At 39.0% G+C, this 17,791-nt stretch overlaps 1 protein-coding gene and 1 pseudogene across 4 annotated transcripts in view; one reads left to right on the top strand and one right to left on the bottom strand.

The window, feature by feature from the left end:
- Nucleotides 1–3,358: 3,358 nt before the first annotated feature.
- The window catches only part of TXNRD3 (thioredoxin reductase 3), a 67,647-nt gene continuing 53,214 nt past the window's right edge, over nucleotides 3,359–17,791 (top strand). Inside the window, exon 1 of one of the 3 annotated variants that reach the window (XM_081078040.1) lies at nucleotides 3,359–3,398. Coding sequence is in view for 2 of the 3 variants with exons in the window: in XM_081078038.1 (XP_080934164.1) it covers nucleotides 3,848–3,886 (39 nt within the window). In the remaining variant the exon portion in view is untranslated. Of the gene's footprint in view, nucleotides 3,399–3,451; nucleotides 3,887–17,791 lie in introns of those variants that run through there. The other 2 variants (XM_081078038.1, XM_081078039.1) reach the window with 2 other exon arrangements.
- On the bottom strand, nucleotides 13,837–14,692 carry LOC308509893 (nucleophosmin-like; annotated as a pseudogene). The gene has a single exon. The product of its transcript is annotated as a nucleophosmin-like (transcript).

Genomic DNA, 17,791 nt, shown 5'->3' with positions numbered 1-17,791 from the left:
ACATAATCAAGATTTTACAAAACTAGACAGAATATTCTGACAGGGCAAGACCCCAATCTCTCCTGTACGACAGACTCCAGAGTGGCTGTTACTAGGGGTCTTAGAGCCTTATGCAGGTTGATGGTACATTCTTCTATCAGCCACCAGACTTTCCAAAAACTCTAGTGGATCATCTGCCAGCAGAGTGAGATACTGATCAAGATATGTTGTAGCCAACAGGTGGGGATCTGAAGATCTCATTAGTAGACAATGGCTGGGTGAAGGGGAGCAATGGAAAGAGTGGTAATCTCATTTGGAGCATGGTCTGAACCATCTCACTGCTGGTCTGGGTTTGAAAAGTGAACTGGTCCATTCTGTTGGCAACTACACTGACAAAGTGCTTGATTAAAATACAGATTTTCTTAAAAATTGTGTCATTGTTCTACAAGGCCCATTCAGGGAAATTTTGATGGATTCACTAGATGTAAGGGAATTAACAGAATGCAGAGTAAAACGAGAAGTAACCAGGAAGTGGTGGAGCTGAAAGAGAAATGTGTTATCCTTTCTCTCAATGACCCAGCTTCTGGCTGAGACGACTACCAGAAGATGAAGATGTGAGAAGAAGTGATAATGACCAAGTCACAGTACACAAAGGTTTGTAATAAGAAGGCCTGAATGTGAAGCTCTAGAATTTTGAAAACAGGTTAGATGCATCCTCAGGGCCAAGGAAATGACAGATTTGGCAAAAGGGTATTAAGAACAATAGACCTCCATTGAAGCTGTGGGCAGCCCTTTCTTGCTATAGTATTTTTCATCATACAGCCAATTGCACAGCAAGATGTTATACTTAGAAAGAAAACTGCAAATTCCTGTTAGTAAATGGTTAACATTAGGCCTGGACTGACCTTGGCCTACCTGGGAATATGACCTCAGGTCTTTCTTCTTTCAGTACCATTTCCTTGGAGATTACAGAGGTAAGATAAATATATAAAGTTGTATCTGTTCTCTTTGCTGTTTCTTCATGATCTGTGGGTCTGTACCTAGACTGGGGAAGCTGTGAGTTGGCATCCAGCCTTGGGCTTACATAACAAGAATAATACATATTTAAAAAATGGTGAGAAACTGAGATGACAGCTTTTGTGTTAAGGTTACCCATGTGCATTTTGTCATCTGCAGCAGCTATCCATGTCCCATGTGTGTAAGGGAACATCAGAAGCTGTGTACCTGGTAGCTCCCAAAAGATGAAACCATGGTGCATGTTGAATATCCTGTCCTCTATCTTTCTATAAAGCTATCTAAACATAATATTAGACTAAAGCTTATTGTGGCTTGAGAATTTGATTGTCAATCTGAATCTGTGACAACCACTAAAGGCACCGCATAAATGCTACTAAAAAGGTATGAGGAAATGAGCAAGTAAGAAATTGTAGATGAAAAATACACATCACAGAAGAATCAACCCACAACTAGACATTGGAAGAAGTCACACAAATAGTTCTCTATAATTTCAAAGAAGCTAGAGAAAACATGATGAGACCCTGAGCCAGAATCATCCAGCCAATCTGTTCTCAGATTTCTGACCCATAGCAACTGTGAGATAATAATAAGTATTTGTTCTTTTCAGCCCAGTTTTTGGGCAATTTGTTCTGCAGCAGAATATAATTAACACGTGACACAAGAAGAAAACTGTTCTCAAAATTGTCTACATTCATATTCCATTCCAGAACACAGGGAGCAAAATCCATGAAGTTCAGAGGGAAAGAAAGCATGATCCAGGAATTTTAGAGCTAGCTGAGTTGTTCATGTATCTAACAGATAGACATGCTCAAGAATGTAAAAACTCAGGGCAGACAACAACTGTGATCCTTTTGGAAAAAAATGTTTGAGATAATTCAAGCCAAACAATGAAGTGATTCAAATTCTAAAATTCGGGAATGAAAAAGACATGGCAAGGAGATTAGTGTTTGACATCAAATCCACTTAAATATACACTTAAGGACTAAATTATTGTGAGAGGATTGGTGGGACACAGAATACAAAAAAATGTTATAAACCTGACAACATAAGTAAAAATAATATAGTTAATAAAATTCATGAGTAAGAAGAGATAGAAGAAAATGGAAGTGTTCTAATACCTTAATTTTTCTTACCAAGAAGTAAAAACATAGCTGAAACTTATTAAAAATTAATTACCTTAGTCTCATTGTTTATAATCATTTTTCTTTAAGAAATCTTGAGAAACTAGTATCTTCGCTGGAAAATAATATCTGAATAAATAATTCCTACAATTGCACGTTAGCTTTTTTTCTTAAAATTTAATTTACATTTTACTTTAAAATTTGCATGATCATATATTAGAAAAGTATAGTTATTCTATACTTCTACGTATTTAAACGTTTACAGAGATATCTGGAATGATGGTCGTGATACATTAAAAATAATTTCTTTTACTAGACTTTGGGATGATTATTATCTTATATTTAGTTTTATCCTTTCTACTTTTATGTGCTGCTTGAGTGTTTTTTTAAGTAGTGAGCATATATTATTTTAGTTAAATTAATATTTATTTTTAAACAATGAAGAGATAAATGAATTAAATGTATAACTTAAGAAATAGGAAAAAATGAAAAATGAACTCCAAGAAAAAACAAAGGCGCTAACAAGGCAAAAGCACTTTCTCGCCACCTGGGGCCTCCCCATCGGTTTCTTGCTGGAGGGAGAACTTCCTTGGCTGAGGAAGCAGAAAATGCAAAGACCCTAAGGCAGGAATGGGTTTGACATATCTGAGGCACAGGGGGACTGAAGTACAACTATCCGGAGAGAGCACGTCAGGAGATGACACATAAGAGATAGAGGGACTAGACAAGGCCTTTCAGTCTTGTGGTTGAGCCCCTTTCTTTATTCGGGGTTTCATTCAGTTGTTGCAGCGACGGGGGCCATCAGTCACGGTGACCAAGTTCGGCCCTGAGATCCCCCGCCTACCCACCCATGCAAATAATGGATACAGGATTCCTGTCTGGCACACGTGATTGAAGGTCCCATTGTTAGAGGTGCCTCCAGAATTCTATGCATTGGGTAGAGACTGAGAAGTAGCAACCCAGGAAACTCATTTTTAAACTGCATGGCGATAGGCAACGTAGTAGTTTTGTTTAGTTTGTGAGAAATAAACTTTTTAAAAAGACAGTTTTCCTAAAGATGGCTTTCTTTAGTCACAATTTCTATATGATTTAGATATTTATCCTCATTGAAGAGTATATATTTAAAGGTGGCTTGTGGGGGCTGATGGAGATTACAAGACGTGGTGGAAAATCCTTCACAGGGGGCAGTCCTGGGTGGCATCACGGAGACCGGGTGGTGCCGGGACGCGTACACACTGCAGGGGTGGGGTACGCCGCGTTGCACCCACCCCTGCGCGGAGGGTAGGTGATTCCTGCGCAGCCGCCTGGCAACGACCTAGTCCGCATGCGCGGGGCGGGGCGGCGCCGAGGGGGGCGAGTCCTGCCGACCTGTGGGGGTGCGCGGTGCGCTCGGCGCTGTGGTTCCCTCCAACCGCTGTCCCCACTCCTCAGTCCCGGCGCCGCCGCCCGCTCATCCGAGTCTGAGCAGGCCCGGCCCGGCCGGAAGCGACATCGAGAACCTGGCGCAGCCGCCGCCGCCGCCGCCGCCGCCGTCGCGGGCCCCGACGGCGCCAGGGCCAGTGAAGGTGGGCGCCGTACCCAACCGCCGTCTGGGCGGCGTCCGCGGCGTGCCGTTGTCGTCGCCGCCCGGGCGCCGGGCCCGCCTGCGGTTCCCGGGGACCAGCTGCTCGGCTGAGGCCCGCGAGGAGCTACGGCGCCGCCTCCTGGGCCTCATTGAGGACAGCCGAGTGATGATCTTCAGCAAGAGCTACTGTCCGCACAGCACGCGGGTAGGCGGCGTCCGGGTCCAGGCCCGCTTGGGGTGCGGCGCTGGGACTGGGGAGGCGGGCTTTCTGGGGCCCCGCCGGTCCTCCCTCCCGCCTGCCCCGACCGCCAGCCCCGGCGCTGCGGGCTTTGCCCTCGGACGCACAGCTGGCAGGCCGAGCGATCGCTGGGCAGGCCAGGACTCGGACCCTTTCCTAAGGTGGTAACACGAATCCAGGGCCGGGTCCCTTTGCTCAGGCCCTCTGGCACCGCGGGAGAGGCGGCCACAGGCCCTGCAGCCCGGAGCAACCCCCACTGCCTATCCTCCTCCGACTTGTGGCGGGACTGCGGCCTGTGGGGTAAACCGCTCGTCCCCTCCCTCCTGGCTGTTAGCCTGATGTTGGCTTATTTATCAAGATTGTTTTCGGAGGAATGAAAGATATTTCTAAAAAGTTTTGGCCTGATAAAAGTAGTGCGAGGAGAGGCCACGTCTCGGGAGTAGACTAAAGCTGGAGTCAGATCCCATTTCCCAACTGCGTGACCTTGACCAAGTTACAGAACTCCTCAGAACCCTGGTTTCCTCATACTGTGAAATGAACACAACGAAGGGTGTGAGGATGGTACGAGTTAATGGGCAATTTCAGCTATAAAGCAAACTACCAGAACTTTGGGGGGCTAACTGGAAATCCAGTAGTTTTATGGGCAGATCTGTTCCTGGTTTTAAATAGTACCCACTTAGAAATGAACATTTGGAAGATAAGGACTTTTTGTGTGTGATAGGGACTCTTAATGTTTTTAGCATTATCAGAAAGTTGAATATGCAAAAGTATAAACTATTGGGGAGGTTCCTCAGATTATAGGCTATGTTTTTCAAATTTTCAAGTTTACGTTGCCTTATATAGTGTTTCATAAAATATGCATATCATGTATATGTATTTTAAAGAATAAAGAAAGAAACTAGTACCCTGGAAGCCTCCTTGGATGTTTCTTTTGCCGATTACATTCTCCTTTCTCCCTCCAGACTTCACCACTATCCAAAATTCCTTGCTTTTCTTTACAGTTTTACCAAATACATGTATGTTCTTAAACAATATTTTGCTCTTTTTGGCCTGTTTTGATACTTTATGTATGTAGACTCATACGTGTGTGTGTGTGTGTGTGTGTGTGTGTGTGTATTAATCTCTTGGAACTTTTTTTCTCAACAGTTTGTCTTAATAGATTCACGTATGTTAGTTTCTGCAGCTGTGGTTCTTTAATTTCATCACTGTAACATTCCCAAGGATGAGTCATTCCACAGTTTATGGATTCTGCTGTTTCTGTATTTTGCTCTTAAAAGCAATATAGCTGTGCCTATTCTTGCACGTCTCCCAGTGCACATATACAAGATTTACTTTAGATACCTTGAAGCTGAAGTTGTAGAGGATGTGTGATTGCTTTCTTAATTAGGTGATGTCAAACTGTTTTTCCAAGTGGTTATACCAGTTTACTCTCCCACTGGCAGTGGATAACAGTTCCTCTTTGCTCCATATCCTTGCCAACAGTTGATATATTTAATGCCGTTTTGGCAATTATGAAATAGTATTTCATTGTGGCTTTAATTTTGCATTTCACTTATGGAAGTTGGACATCTTTTCATATGTTTATGGGTCATTTGAATTTCCTCTTCTATGAAATGTCCAGGTCTTTTGCTTTTTTCTCTATTAGATTGTTTTATTTTTATTCTCATTTGTAGGTGTTCTTTATGTTTTTTGGATACTAATCCTTTGCTTATATGTATTAGAAAATCTCCCAGATTTGGTTTTTGTTTTCATACTCTTTATGGACTCTTTTGGCTAACTGAAGTTTGGAAGTATAATGTAGTTGAATTTATCTTTCTTTTTCTTTTGTAGTTTGTGCTTTTTGTCTTATTAAAGAAATCTGTTTCTACTCCAAGGTCTCTCCTATTTTAGCTCCTGAAAATTTTAGAGTGTCCTATTACACTCACCTTCTTTATTCCACCTGGATTTGACACTGATGATGTGAGTGGGGATCCAGTTCGTTTTCTTCTTTATGGCTTATCAGTTGTCCCTGCTTTGTTTATTGGAGAGTTCATCCTTTCCACACTAATTTGAATGTTCTCATATATGCATTGGTCTGTTTCCAGGCTCTGTCTTCTATCTCTATTGTTTAAAATTTGTCCTTTGGTAACCCTCATACACTGTTGGTAACCCTCATACACTGTTGGTGGGAATGCAGACTGGTGCAGCCGCTATGGAAGGCAGTGTGGAGGTTCCTCAAGAAATTACGAATAGAATTACCATATGACCCAGTAATCGCTCTCCTGGGTATCTACCCAAAAAATCTGAAAACATTTCTCTATAAAGACACGTGTGCTCCAATGTTCATTGCAGCTTTGTTTACGGTGGCCAAGACATGGAAGCAACCAAAATGTCCTTCGATAGATGAATGGATAAAGAAGTTGTGGTATATACACAATGGAATACTATTCGGCGGTAAGGAAAGATGATATCAGAGCATTTGTGACAACATGGATGGATCTTGAGAGTATAATGCTAAGTGAAATAAGTCAGACAGAAAAAGCAGAGAACCCTATGATTGCACTGATATGTGGTATATAAACCGAAAACAACAAAGGAACAAGACAAACAAATGAGAAAGAAAAACTCATAGACACAGACAATAATTTAGTGGTTACCAGAGTGTAAGGGGGTGGGGAGTGGGTGATAAAGGTAAGGGGGATCAAATATATGGTGATGGAAGGAGAATTGACTGGGTGGTGAACACACAATGGGATTTATAGATGATATAATACAGAATTGTACACCTGAAATCTATGTAAATTTACTAACAATAAATTTAATTAAAAAAAAAATTATCCTTTGGAGCTTATAAAAGGGCCAAGAGATCAGAAGTATGCCGGTAACTGCTGTATCACTGGGGTCTAGAGAGTGGGCTGGAGCATGTAATATGAGTTGAATGAATAAAATGGTCTTAGATTTGCCGATGCAGAAAATATGAGGACAAACGCTTTTCACTCTGTGTGTATCAACACTTTCAGTAGTGTGGCCATTACTTTGAGTCCCAGTACATAACTGGACAGCTCTTATTTGAATTTTTTAAAAAACTGAGCCAAAATCTGTCTCCCTGAAACATTTACTCACTTTTGGAGGTGAGTGTTGCTCCAGTTTGCAGAATTAAGAACCCTGCTTTTACTTGGATGGCAGATCTTTCAGTATTTTCCCTGAGCATTTTTCTTGCCTGGCCAAGCAGCCTACTTTCTTATGTGCTCATATCACCTATCTTTACACGTGACTCTTCACTAATTCTATTGTGAAGTAGTTTGACCATGAAACTCTTAAATTTATTACCCCAAATTGGACACCACATTCCACATATGTCCTTACAGAGCCATGTAGAGAGGTTTGTTTCTTTATTGGGCCACCGATGTCATTTAACAAGTGTTACTGGGTGCTTAGTGTTGTAGGGACACAAAATGAATAAACTATGGTCTTGCCTCCTAAGAACTCATGGTCTAATTGAGCTGTAACCAACCAGCTTTCAAGTAGAGAAAGAAATGCCTGTGGAAAACAAGTGCAGTGGGAATGAGAGACAAAAATAATTGCTCCTATGGGGAAATAAGAAAAATTTAAGGAACTGATATTTAAGTTGGTCCTTGAGAGGTAAATTGTATGTCCATAGTAAGAAACATAATTTAGCTAAAAAAGTAGTGTAAGCAAAGACAGGAACTGATGCAATAAAAATAGTGGGGTTGATTATAGGGTATATGAAAGGAAATTAGGAGAGTAAATTGGAATTTGGTTAGAAGTTTACTTTCAAAGTCATGTTGAGGAGACCTTAAAATACATTTAAATGTGGACTTAATGATTTAAGCAAAGAAAAGTCATCTCAGACTTTTTTTTAAATTAAAGTTTATTGGGGTGACAATTGTTGGCAATTAAATAGGTTTCCGGTGTACAATTCTGTCATACATCATCTATGTATTGCATTGTGTGTTCACCACCCAGAGTCAGTTCTCTTTTTATCACCATATATTTGGTCCCTTTTACCCTCATCTACCACTCGCCCGCTCCTTTCACCCTCTGGTAACCACTAAACTATTGTCTGTGTCTATGAGTTTTTGTTTCTTCATTTTGTGTCTTGTTCCTTTGTTGATTTCAGTTTTATATACCACATATCAGTGAAGTCATGTGGTTCTCAACTTTTTCTGTCTGACTTATTTCGCTTCGCATAATAATCTTAAGGTCCATTCATGTTGCAAATGGCACTATTTCATCTTTTATTATGATAGAGTGGTATTCCATTGTGTATATATACCACAACTTCTTTCTCCAATCATCTATCGAAGGACACTGTGGTTGTTTCCTTGCTTGGCCACCGTAAATAAAGCTGCAGTGAACATCGGAGCACATACATCTATACGGATGTGAAGAAAGATCTTTATCCTCCTTCATATCTAAAGGATGTCTTTGCTGGACATATTATTCTTGGCTCATAATTTTTCTCTTTCAGTAGTTTGAATATTTCATTCCACTCCCTCCTGGCTTGTAGAGTTTCTGCTGAAAAAAAATCGGATAATCTAATGGGTGTTGCTTTGTAGGTTACCGTCTTCTTTCCCCTGGCTGCCTTGAGGATTCTTTCTTTGTCGTTAATTTTTGACAGCTTCAATACAATGTGCCTTGGACAAGGTCTGTTGGTGTTGACGTAATTAGGTGTTCTATTTGCTTTTTGGATTCAAGGATCCAGTTCCGTCCACAAGTTTGAGGAGTTTCTATCGACTCTTTATGTGAATATCCTCTGTTCTCATCTCCCTTTCTTCTCCTTTTGGTATGCCCATTATTCTTATATTGCTCTTTCTGAAGGAGTCAGAAAGTTCTTGTAGAGTTCTTTCATTTTTTTTTAAATCTCAAGTATCTCTCTTCTTCCATCGGTGTCATTTCCAGATTTCTATCGTCGATTCACAGATTCTTTCCTCCATCTGGTCAGCTCTACCACAACCTAAGGTGGCTATTTCATTCTTCATTTCTTTTATGAGTTCTTAATCTCCAGAAATTCTGTTTGGTTCTTTTTAAAAATTTCAATCTGTTTGGTAAATCTTCTTTTTGTTCTTTGGTTGTTTTCTGAATTCATTAAACTGCCTGTCTGTGTTTTCTCGCATCTCGTTGAACTTTTTAAGAACTGCAGTCTTGAATTCTCTGTCACGTTTCCATGTCTTTAAGTTCATTTTCTGGAGACTTTTCATTTTCTTTCTGAGCTGTCTTGTTACCTTAGTTATTCATGGTAATTAATAATTATTTCTCTTCCTGGGCATCTACAGAAACGGGCTCTGTAACAGGTTGGTAGGAAGAGGTCTTTCTTTTGCTTTTCAGTAGGTGTTGGTAGAATGTTTTATTTTCTCTCCAACTGCAGGCTTTTATTCTCTCTCACGCTGTAGTGTTATATTTTCTCTGCACTGTTTTGGCTTCTGATACAATGTCGGGGAGGAGGGTTCCCTGGAAGGTGGTCTTCTCTGTGAGCAGGTCACCTGGGTCTCAGGACACTACCTCTGTGGGGGGATGTGGAGAGCTTCAGAAGTTTTAAAGCTTTTCCTGAACCAGTTTCAGGGCCTATGTGTTTCAGCGCTCTGTTTACACCTTCAGGGATCTGCACAGATAGGTGGGGTCAGGGGCAGGATGGGTTGTGAGAGGTGGCTCTGAGTGATGGCAGCAACCACCAGCACAGCCAATGCTTTACCCAAGGCTCACTCCCCTTTACCAGATCTAGTTGGGCCAAGAGTCAGTGGCTGCAGGGCTGCAGTTCTCAGAACTGCAAATAATTCTGTTCTTTTGTTCTGATACTGCTACTGTTCAGTTTCTAGCACTGGGAGGGTATGGCGAGATCAGCTATGCTCTGTGCCTAGCCTTCCGTCCTCTGCTTGGCAGTAAAACCGCCATTTTCACCCTTCCCTCAGTCTTTGCTCTGAGGTCTCTGCTGTGAGCGTCAGGTTCAGCTATGTTATATACTGATCCCTCAGGTGGGACTGTGGGCCATAAGGGGAGTGTTAGCAGTCCGAATTCTTCCCTGTGCCGTGGCTACAGTAGTTCTGGAATGCAGGGAACTTGGAGCTCTGTCTCTGCACTTCTCCCTTCCATCCTCCCCTGCTTGCCCGGTTTGCCTACCTTTGGATGATAACAATTGCACATATCTTAGTCTTGCCTGTCTGCTGCACAGGGAGTCCTTTGTGGAATACAGTTGTTCAGTTTGTTGTAAATTCCAGGGGAGATTTCAAGAGACTCACCTCACGCTGCCATTTCTATGGTGTAATATCCTGAGACTGTTGAGAAGAGGAGTGAAAGTGTCTGGCCTGTGATTTGAAATCTGGCAGTAGTGTAAAGACTAGATTACATGGGGAGGCAACTACAGTAGTCAGAAAACTGCTATTAAAATCAGATATAAAATAATGGCCCAAACTAAATATTGAAGACAATGTCCTGATTTGTTTTTTAAACCTCTTTCCCACATTAATTTTAAACCATGCTTCCCCAATCCTGATTCATATATTTTTGGGTTAAAAGTTTATACTTCCATTGATCAGCTTTTTTTCTGTTGTAAAATGAACCTAACTCAGTTTACTGTTTTAACCATTTTAAAGTTCGGTAGCATTAGTACATTTACATTGTTTTGCAACCATCACACTGTCTATCCACAGAACTCTTTTCATCTTCCCTGTATCCATTGAATAGTATTTCCCCATTCCCTCTTCCTCAGCCTCTGGAAACCATCGTTCTCCTTTCTGTCTCTCTGAATTTGACTGCTGTAGTGCCTCATATAAGTGCAATCATGCAATATTTGTTTTCTTGTGATAGGCTTATTTCACTGAGCATAGTGTCCTCAAGGCTTATCCATCTTGTAGCCTGTGTGAGAATTTCTTCCATTTTAAGGCTGAATAAGGCCAAATAATATTCCATTGTATGTATGTATATACTACATGCTCTTTATCCATTCATCCATTCATGAATACTTAGGTCCCTTCCACCGTTTGGCAATTATGGGTATTGCTGCTGTGAACATGTATACAGATATCTGTTTAAGGCCGTCTTTTCAATTGTTTTTGGTATATACCCGATGGTGGAATTGCTGTATCATATGGTATTTTTAATATTTTGAGGAATCATCATATCGTTTTTCACAGTGGCCACACTCTGAGATTTCCACCAACAGTGCGCAAAAGTTCCAGTTTCTCCACATCCCTGTCAACACTTGTTATTTTGTGTTTTTTGTTTTGATAATAGTTATCCTAAATGGGTATGAAATGGTATCTCTGTAGTTTTATTATTTCCCTGATGGCTAGTGATGGTGAGTATCTTTTCATGTCCTTATTTGCCATTTGTTAGTAGCTAATATCTTCCTTACAGAAATGTCATTTCAATTGTTTTGTCAATTTTTTAATTGGGTTATTTTTTTGTTCTTCAGGTTTAGGAGTTCTTTATATATTCTATGTATGAACCCGTTATCAGATATGTGATTTGCAAATATTCTATCCAATTCTGGGGTTGCTTTTTTATTCAGTTGATGCTTTTTATTCAATTGATAATTCAGTTTCCTTTGATTCTCAGAAGTTTTTAATTTTTTATGATGTCCAACTTGTCTGTTTTCTTTTGTTATTTGTGCCTTCAGTGTCATATCAAAAAAGTCATTGCCAAATCCAATGTTGTGAAGTTTTGGTCTATTTTCTTCTTAGAGTCTTATAGTTTTAGCTCCCACCTTTACATATTTGATCCATTTTGAGTTAATTTTTGTATATGGTATTGGGTAAGGATTTAACTTTAGTCTTCTGTATGTGGATATCCATCCAGTTTTCTCATCACCATTTGTTGAAAAGACTGTCCTTTCCCCACTGGCCTTTGCACCATTGTCCAAACTCATTTAACCTGATGTGTGAGGCTTTATTTCTGGGCTCACTGTTCTCTTCTATTGATCTATGTCTATCTTTATGCCATTACCACCCTGTTTGCTCTGTTGCTAGTTCTGAAATTGGGAAATGTGAGACCTCCAACTTTGTTGTTCTTTTTTAAGATTTTTGGCTATTCGGGTTCTCTTGAGATTCCATATGAATTTTAGGATGGGTTTTTCTATTCAATATTTGTTTTGGGGATTCTGATAGAGATTACAATGAATCTGTAGATCGCTTTGAGTAATAATTGGTGTTTTAACAATATTAAGTCTTCTAATCCATGACCACGGGGTTTTCTTTGCACTTATTGGTATCTTCTTTAATTCTTTCAGCAACATTTTATAGTTTTTCAGTGTACGAATCTTTGCCTCCTTGTTTATTTCTAAATATTCTTCTTCATGCTATTGTAAGTAGAATTCTGTTAACTTCTTTTTTTGGATTATTCATTGTTAGTAGAAAAGTAACTGATTTTTGTTTATTCATTTTGTATCTTACAACTTTGCTGAATTTGTATATTAGTTAACAATCTTAGGGTTTTATACATAGCATCATGTTAGCAGTGAACAGAGGTAATTTTACTTCTTTTCCAACTTGGAAATGCCTTTCCAATTTTGATGCCTTTCTTTACTTATCTTGCCTTAATTCTCTGTCTAGGACATCCAGTCCTATGTTGAACAGAAATAGTGAAAGTGGGCATCTTTATCTTGTTCTTAATCTTAGAGAAGACCCTTTCACCATCAAGTATGATGTTAGTTGTTGGCTTTTTGTATTTGGTCTTTAGTGTGTTGAAGAGATTACTTCTTTTCTTACTTTGGTAAGTGTTTTTAATGAAAGGTGTTGAATTTTCTTAAATGCTTTTTCTGCATGCATTGAGATAATCATGGGGTTTTTCTCCCCCCTTCATTCTGTTAATGTGGTATATTACATTATGTTTGTATGTTAAACACCCTTGCATTTTAGGGATAAATCCCACTTGGTCATTGCGTATGATAATTTTAATATGCTGTTGAATTTGTATTGCTAGTATCTTATTGTGGAGTTTTACGTCATATTCATCAGAGATATTTGTCTGTAGATTTTTTGCAGTATCTGGTTGGCTTTGGTTCAGGGTAATGGTAGCCTCATAGGGTGAGTTTAGAAGTGTTCTCTCTTCAATTTTTTTTGGAAGAGTTTGAGGAGGACTAGTCTTCATTCTTCATTATGTGTTTGGTAGAATTGACCAGTGAAGCCATCTGGTCCTGGACTTTTTTTGTTGGGAGGCTTTTGATTACTGATTCAGTATCCTTACTAGTTATAGTTATAGGTTGATTCACATTCTCTATTCATGATTCAGTCTTAGTGGGTTGTGTGTTTCTAGGAATTTATACATTTAATCCGGATTATGCACTTTGTTATCGTACAGTTGTTCATAATACTCTTGTAATCCTTTTTATTTATGTAAAAACAGTAGTAATGGTCCCTCTTTCATTTCTGGTTTTAATTATTTGAGTCTTCTCTATTTTTTTCTTAGTCAGTATAGGTAGATTTTTTTTTCCAAAGAAGCAAATCTTTGTTTTGTTGATTTTCTGTGTGATTTTTCTGTTCTCTATTTTGTTCATTTGTGCCCTAGTCTTTATTTAATTTCCTCTCTATTGCTAGTTTTGAGTTTAGTTGTGTTCTCTTTCTAGTTCCTTAAGATGTAAAGTTAAATTTTTGATTTAAGATCTTTGTTATTAAAATATTGAGTTTATTGCACATTATATTTATGTCTCTCCACCATTTCCATTTGTTTGACCCCCACTACTACTACTATGTCCTATCATAACATTTCATACATACTTCAAACCAGCCAAAGGATGGAGTTCCATCTTTAAGAACTCAACAGGCATTTTGGACAACACATTCTTGGCAATGGAACCTGGACAACATTTATCAGACATGGTAGGGAAAGTTCTCACTCTATGTTATGAAAAGGACAGGTTTAGATATCAAGTTACAGAAATGAAATAAGACGGAAAATTTTAACAAACTGTTTAAACTATTTTCTTAAAGAGACTTCCTCCACTGCCGGAGATCTTGAATGGCCTCCCTGGTAAGTTATCTGGAAGCAGTTCTTCACATGATTGATAAACTTGGCTTTCACTTTCGGAAGAGAACCATCTTTTTCTACACTTACTTGCAGTTTTGCTTTGGTATCTTCTACAGAACTAGGTCCTTTCAGTGTTTCAGGAGTTTTTTCCTGTTTTTCAAAGGGTTTTTGATCGTTTGATCTTGGTGTTGATGGCCTTGAGTCTTTTCCATTTTTGTGCATTTTTGGCTGGAGTATCTCATACGGATTTCTTTATTGGAGCTTTTTCTTCAGCTTCCTCCTCATCACAATCATCATCATCATTGTCGTCGTCATCATTTTCATAGTCACCTTCAGCAGAAGCAAGTTTTACTTTTTTTCTGTGGAACCTTGCTACACTTTCAGGGGCAGAATGCTTTCCAGATACACATAGGAGTTTCACATCCTCCTCCTCGTCATCTTCTGACGGCATCTTCCTCCACAGCTACCAAGTGCTGTCCACTAATACGTATAGGCCCTGAACCACACTTTAACCAATACCACAGGAGGTGGTATTTTAATATCCACAAGGGAAATTATTGGCTATGCAGATATTTTCAAAATTGCCAGGGTTACTGTAATTGGACTGCCTTCATAATTCATTACCTCTACTTCAACAATGTACAATTCATCCTTTGTACCAGCCCCTAGACTGACTGTTCTTAAAGATAATTGGTAATGATCTCATTTTCATCATTATCCACCTTAAATTGATAAGGTGGCCTTTAGTTCATAACTGAAAAGATAGTTCTGGGGCCTCAGGAGGCTCATGTCCATGTCCATCAAATCTTTCATGGGGTGGTGAAATGGCTTAAAGACTCATTTCTTAGAATGTATCCCTGTCATTAAGCGGCATATGACTGTATTTGTGAATTTTCTAGTTTTCCGTCTGCTATTGATTTCTCGTTTCATTCTTCTGTGATAAGATACTTTGTATGAATTCAGTCTTTTCAGTCTTTTTATTGAGACTTGTTTGCTTTTCCAGGGATGGTGTCTACAGGCGTTCACAATGGTCCGGTATTTGACATACCATTCCTAAACCCCTGGTAATAGAATTGTTTACCTTTATACCAAGAAGGTTGGGAAAGCACCAAAATCTGCGTCTGTCTTCATGTGGCGTGTGTGCAGCCCGACTTCACGGAGTTTGTGCTGTGAGACCTAAAGTTCTAATGAGGTTGTCTAAAATGAAAAACATGTCAGCAGGGCCTTTGGTAGATTCATGTGTGCTAAATGTGTCCATGACAAGATCAAGTGTGCTTTCCTTATCGAGGAGCAGAAAATTACTGTGAAAGTGTTGAAGGCACAAGCACAGAGTCAAGAAGCTAAATAAAAAAAATGAAGTTTTTTTGAGTAATAAAAACGATTAAAAGGCTTATTCTGTTGTTAAAAAATAAAAAAAGACTTGTTTTGTGGCCTAAACAAGGATATGGTCTATCCTGGAGAACGTTCCATGTGTACTTGAGAAAAATGTGTATTCTGCTTTTGTTGGGTGGGTTGTTATGTAATATGTCTGTTAGGTACAGTTGGTCTGTAGTGTTCTTCTAATCCTCTAGTTCTTTATTGATCTTCTGCCTAGTAGTTCTACCATTTTTGAAAGTGGACTATTTAAATGTCCTGCTATAATTGTAGTTATGTCACTTTCTTCAGTTTGGTCAGTGTTTGCTTCATATATTTGTAGCTCTGATTTTTGATGGATATATTTTTATAATTCTTGTGTCTTCTGGGAATAGTGACCCTTTTATAAATACATAATGTCCTTTTTAGTCTCTTATAACAGTTTGACTTAAAATCTATTTTGTCTTATATCAATATAGCCATCCCTGCTCTCTTTTGGTTACTCTTTGCATGGTATCATTTTTGTCCTTTCACTTTCAACCTGTATGTGTCCTTAGCTCAAAAATGAATCTCTTCTAGACAGCATAATGTTGGATCATGTTTTTTTAATACATCCTACCAATCTATGTCTTTTGATTGGGTTGTTTAATCTATTTACATTTAAAGTATTGTTAGGAAAGGTCTTCCATTTTCCATATTTTATTTATTTATTTTATTTTTCTAGGATAATTTTTATTATTATTTATTTATTTATTAATTTTTTTAAAATTTATTAGTTTCAGGTGTACAAGACAAGGTAATACTTAGACGTTCATCATTTATATCCCTCACACTGTGAACCCCCCTCCCCCCATCCACTATCCCTCCGACCTCACACTGAGCCATCACATTATATATATAAAATTATAGTTGGCATTCATTAATGTTTAGCTTCTGGTGTACAATGCCATGATCAGGCATCCACAGTATCCCTGAGGTGGTCTCCCAAATAGGACGCATGTCCATCGGATACCCAACAAAATCTTTACAACATTATTGAATACGTTCCCCAAATTAATTTTCAAAAAACCCTGAGGCCATCTTGTGGTTACCAGCTGCTTCCTAATCCCTTCACTTTTCCCCTTATCCCCAACCCCCCCCCACCCATCTAACAACTCTCGGTTTTTTCTTTGTGTCCCCAAAACTGTTTCTGATTAGTTCATTCACATAGTCTTTTCTGTAGATTCCGCATATAAGTGAGATCATATGGTACTTGTCTTTCTCTTTCTGACTTATTTCACTTAACATAATGTTTTGTAGATCCATCCATGTTGTTGCAAATTATAAGATTTCTTTCTTCTTTATGGCTGCGTAATACTCCATTGTATAAATGTACCACAGCTTCTTAATCCAGTCACCTACCGATGGGCATTTCGGTTGTTTCCATATCTTGCCTATTGTGTAAAGTGCTGCAATAAACATAGGAGTGCACACTGATTTTTGAATTGGAGTCTTGGATTTCTCCGGGTAGATGCCTAGGAGTGGAATTACTGGATCATAGGGTAGTTCCATTTTCAGATTCTTGAGACACTTCCATACTGTTTTCCATAGTGGCTGCACTAATCTGCAATCCCACCAATAGTGCATAAGCGTTCCCTTTTCTCCACATCCGCGCCAGCATTTGTTGTTTGTTGATTTATTGATGATAGCCATTTTGACTGGAGTGAGGTGGTATCTCATTGTGGTTTTTATTTGCATTTCTCTGATGGTTAGTGAGGTTGAGCATTTTTTCATATGTTTTCTTGCCTTCTGTATGTCCCTTTTAGAAAAATGTCTCCTCAAGTCCTCTGCCCATTTTTTAATTGGGTTGTTTGTTTTTTTGGAGTTGAGTTGAGTAAGTTTTTTATAGATTTGTGATATTAATCCCTTATCAGATATATCATTGACAAATATCTTTTCCCATTCAGTAGGATCCCTTTTTGTTTTATTGATGGTTTCCTTTGCTGTGAAAAAACTTTTTAGTTTGATGTAATCCCACATGTTTATTTTTTCTCTTACTTCCCTCGCGCGAGGGGATATATCAGTGAAAATCTTACTCCGGGTAATGTCCATGAAATTTCTTCCTATATTTTCTTCTAGATATTTTATGGTTTCAGATCTTACATTTAAGCCTTTAAGCCATTTTGAATTTATTTTTGTATATGGTGTAAGGAGGTGGTCCAGCTTCATTTTCTTGCATGTGTCTGTCCAGGTTTCCCAACACCACTTATTGAACAGGCTGTCTTTACTCCATTGTACATTCTTGCTTCCATTGTCATAGATTAGATGGGCATATAGGCATGGATTTACTTCTGGACTGTCTATTCTGTTCCATTGATCTATGTGTCTATTTTTATGCCAGTACCATGCTGTTTTGATTACTGTAGCCTTGTAGTATAGTTTGAAATCAGGTATCGTTATACCTCCCACTTTGTTCTTATTTCTCAAGATTGCTGAGGCTATCTGGGGTCTTTTATGGTCCCATATAAATTTTAGGATTATATGTTCTATTTCTGTGAAAAACGTTATTGGTAGTTTGAT

This window comes from Rhinolophus hipposideros, assembly GCF_964194185.1.
Source record: "Rhinolophus hipposideros genome assembly, chromosome: 17".
NCBI classification, from domain to species: Eukaryota; Metazoa; Chordata; class Mammalia; order Chiroptera; family Rhinolophidae; genus Rhinolophus; species Rhinolophus hipposideros.
This window is presented reverse-complemented; position numbering and strand designations above follow the sequence as displayed.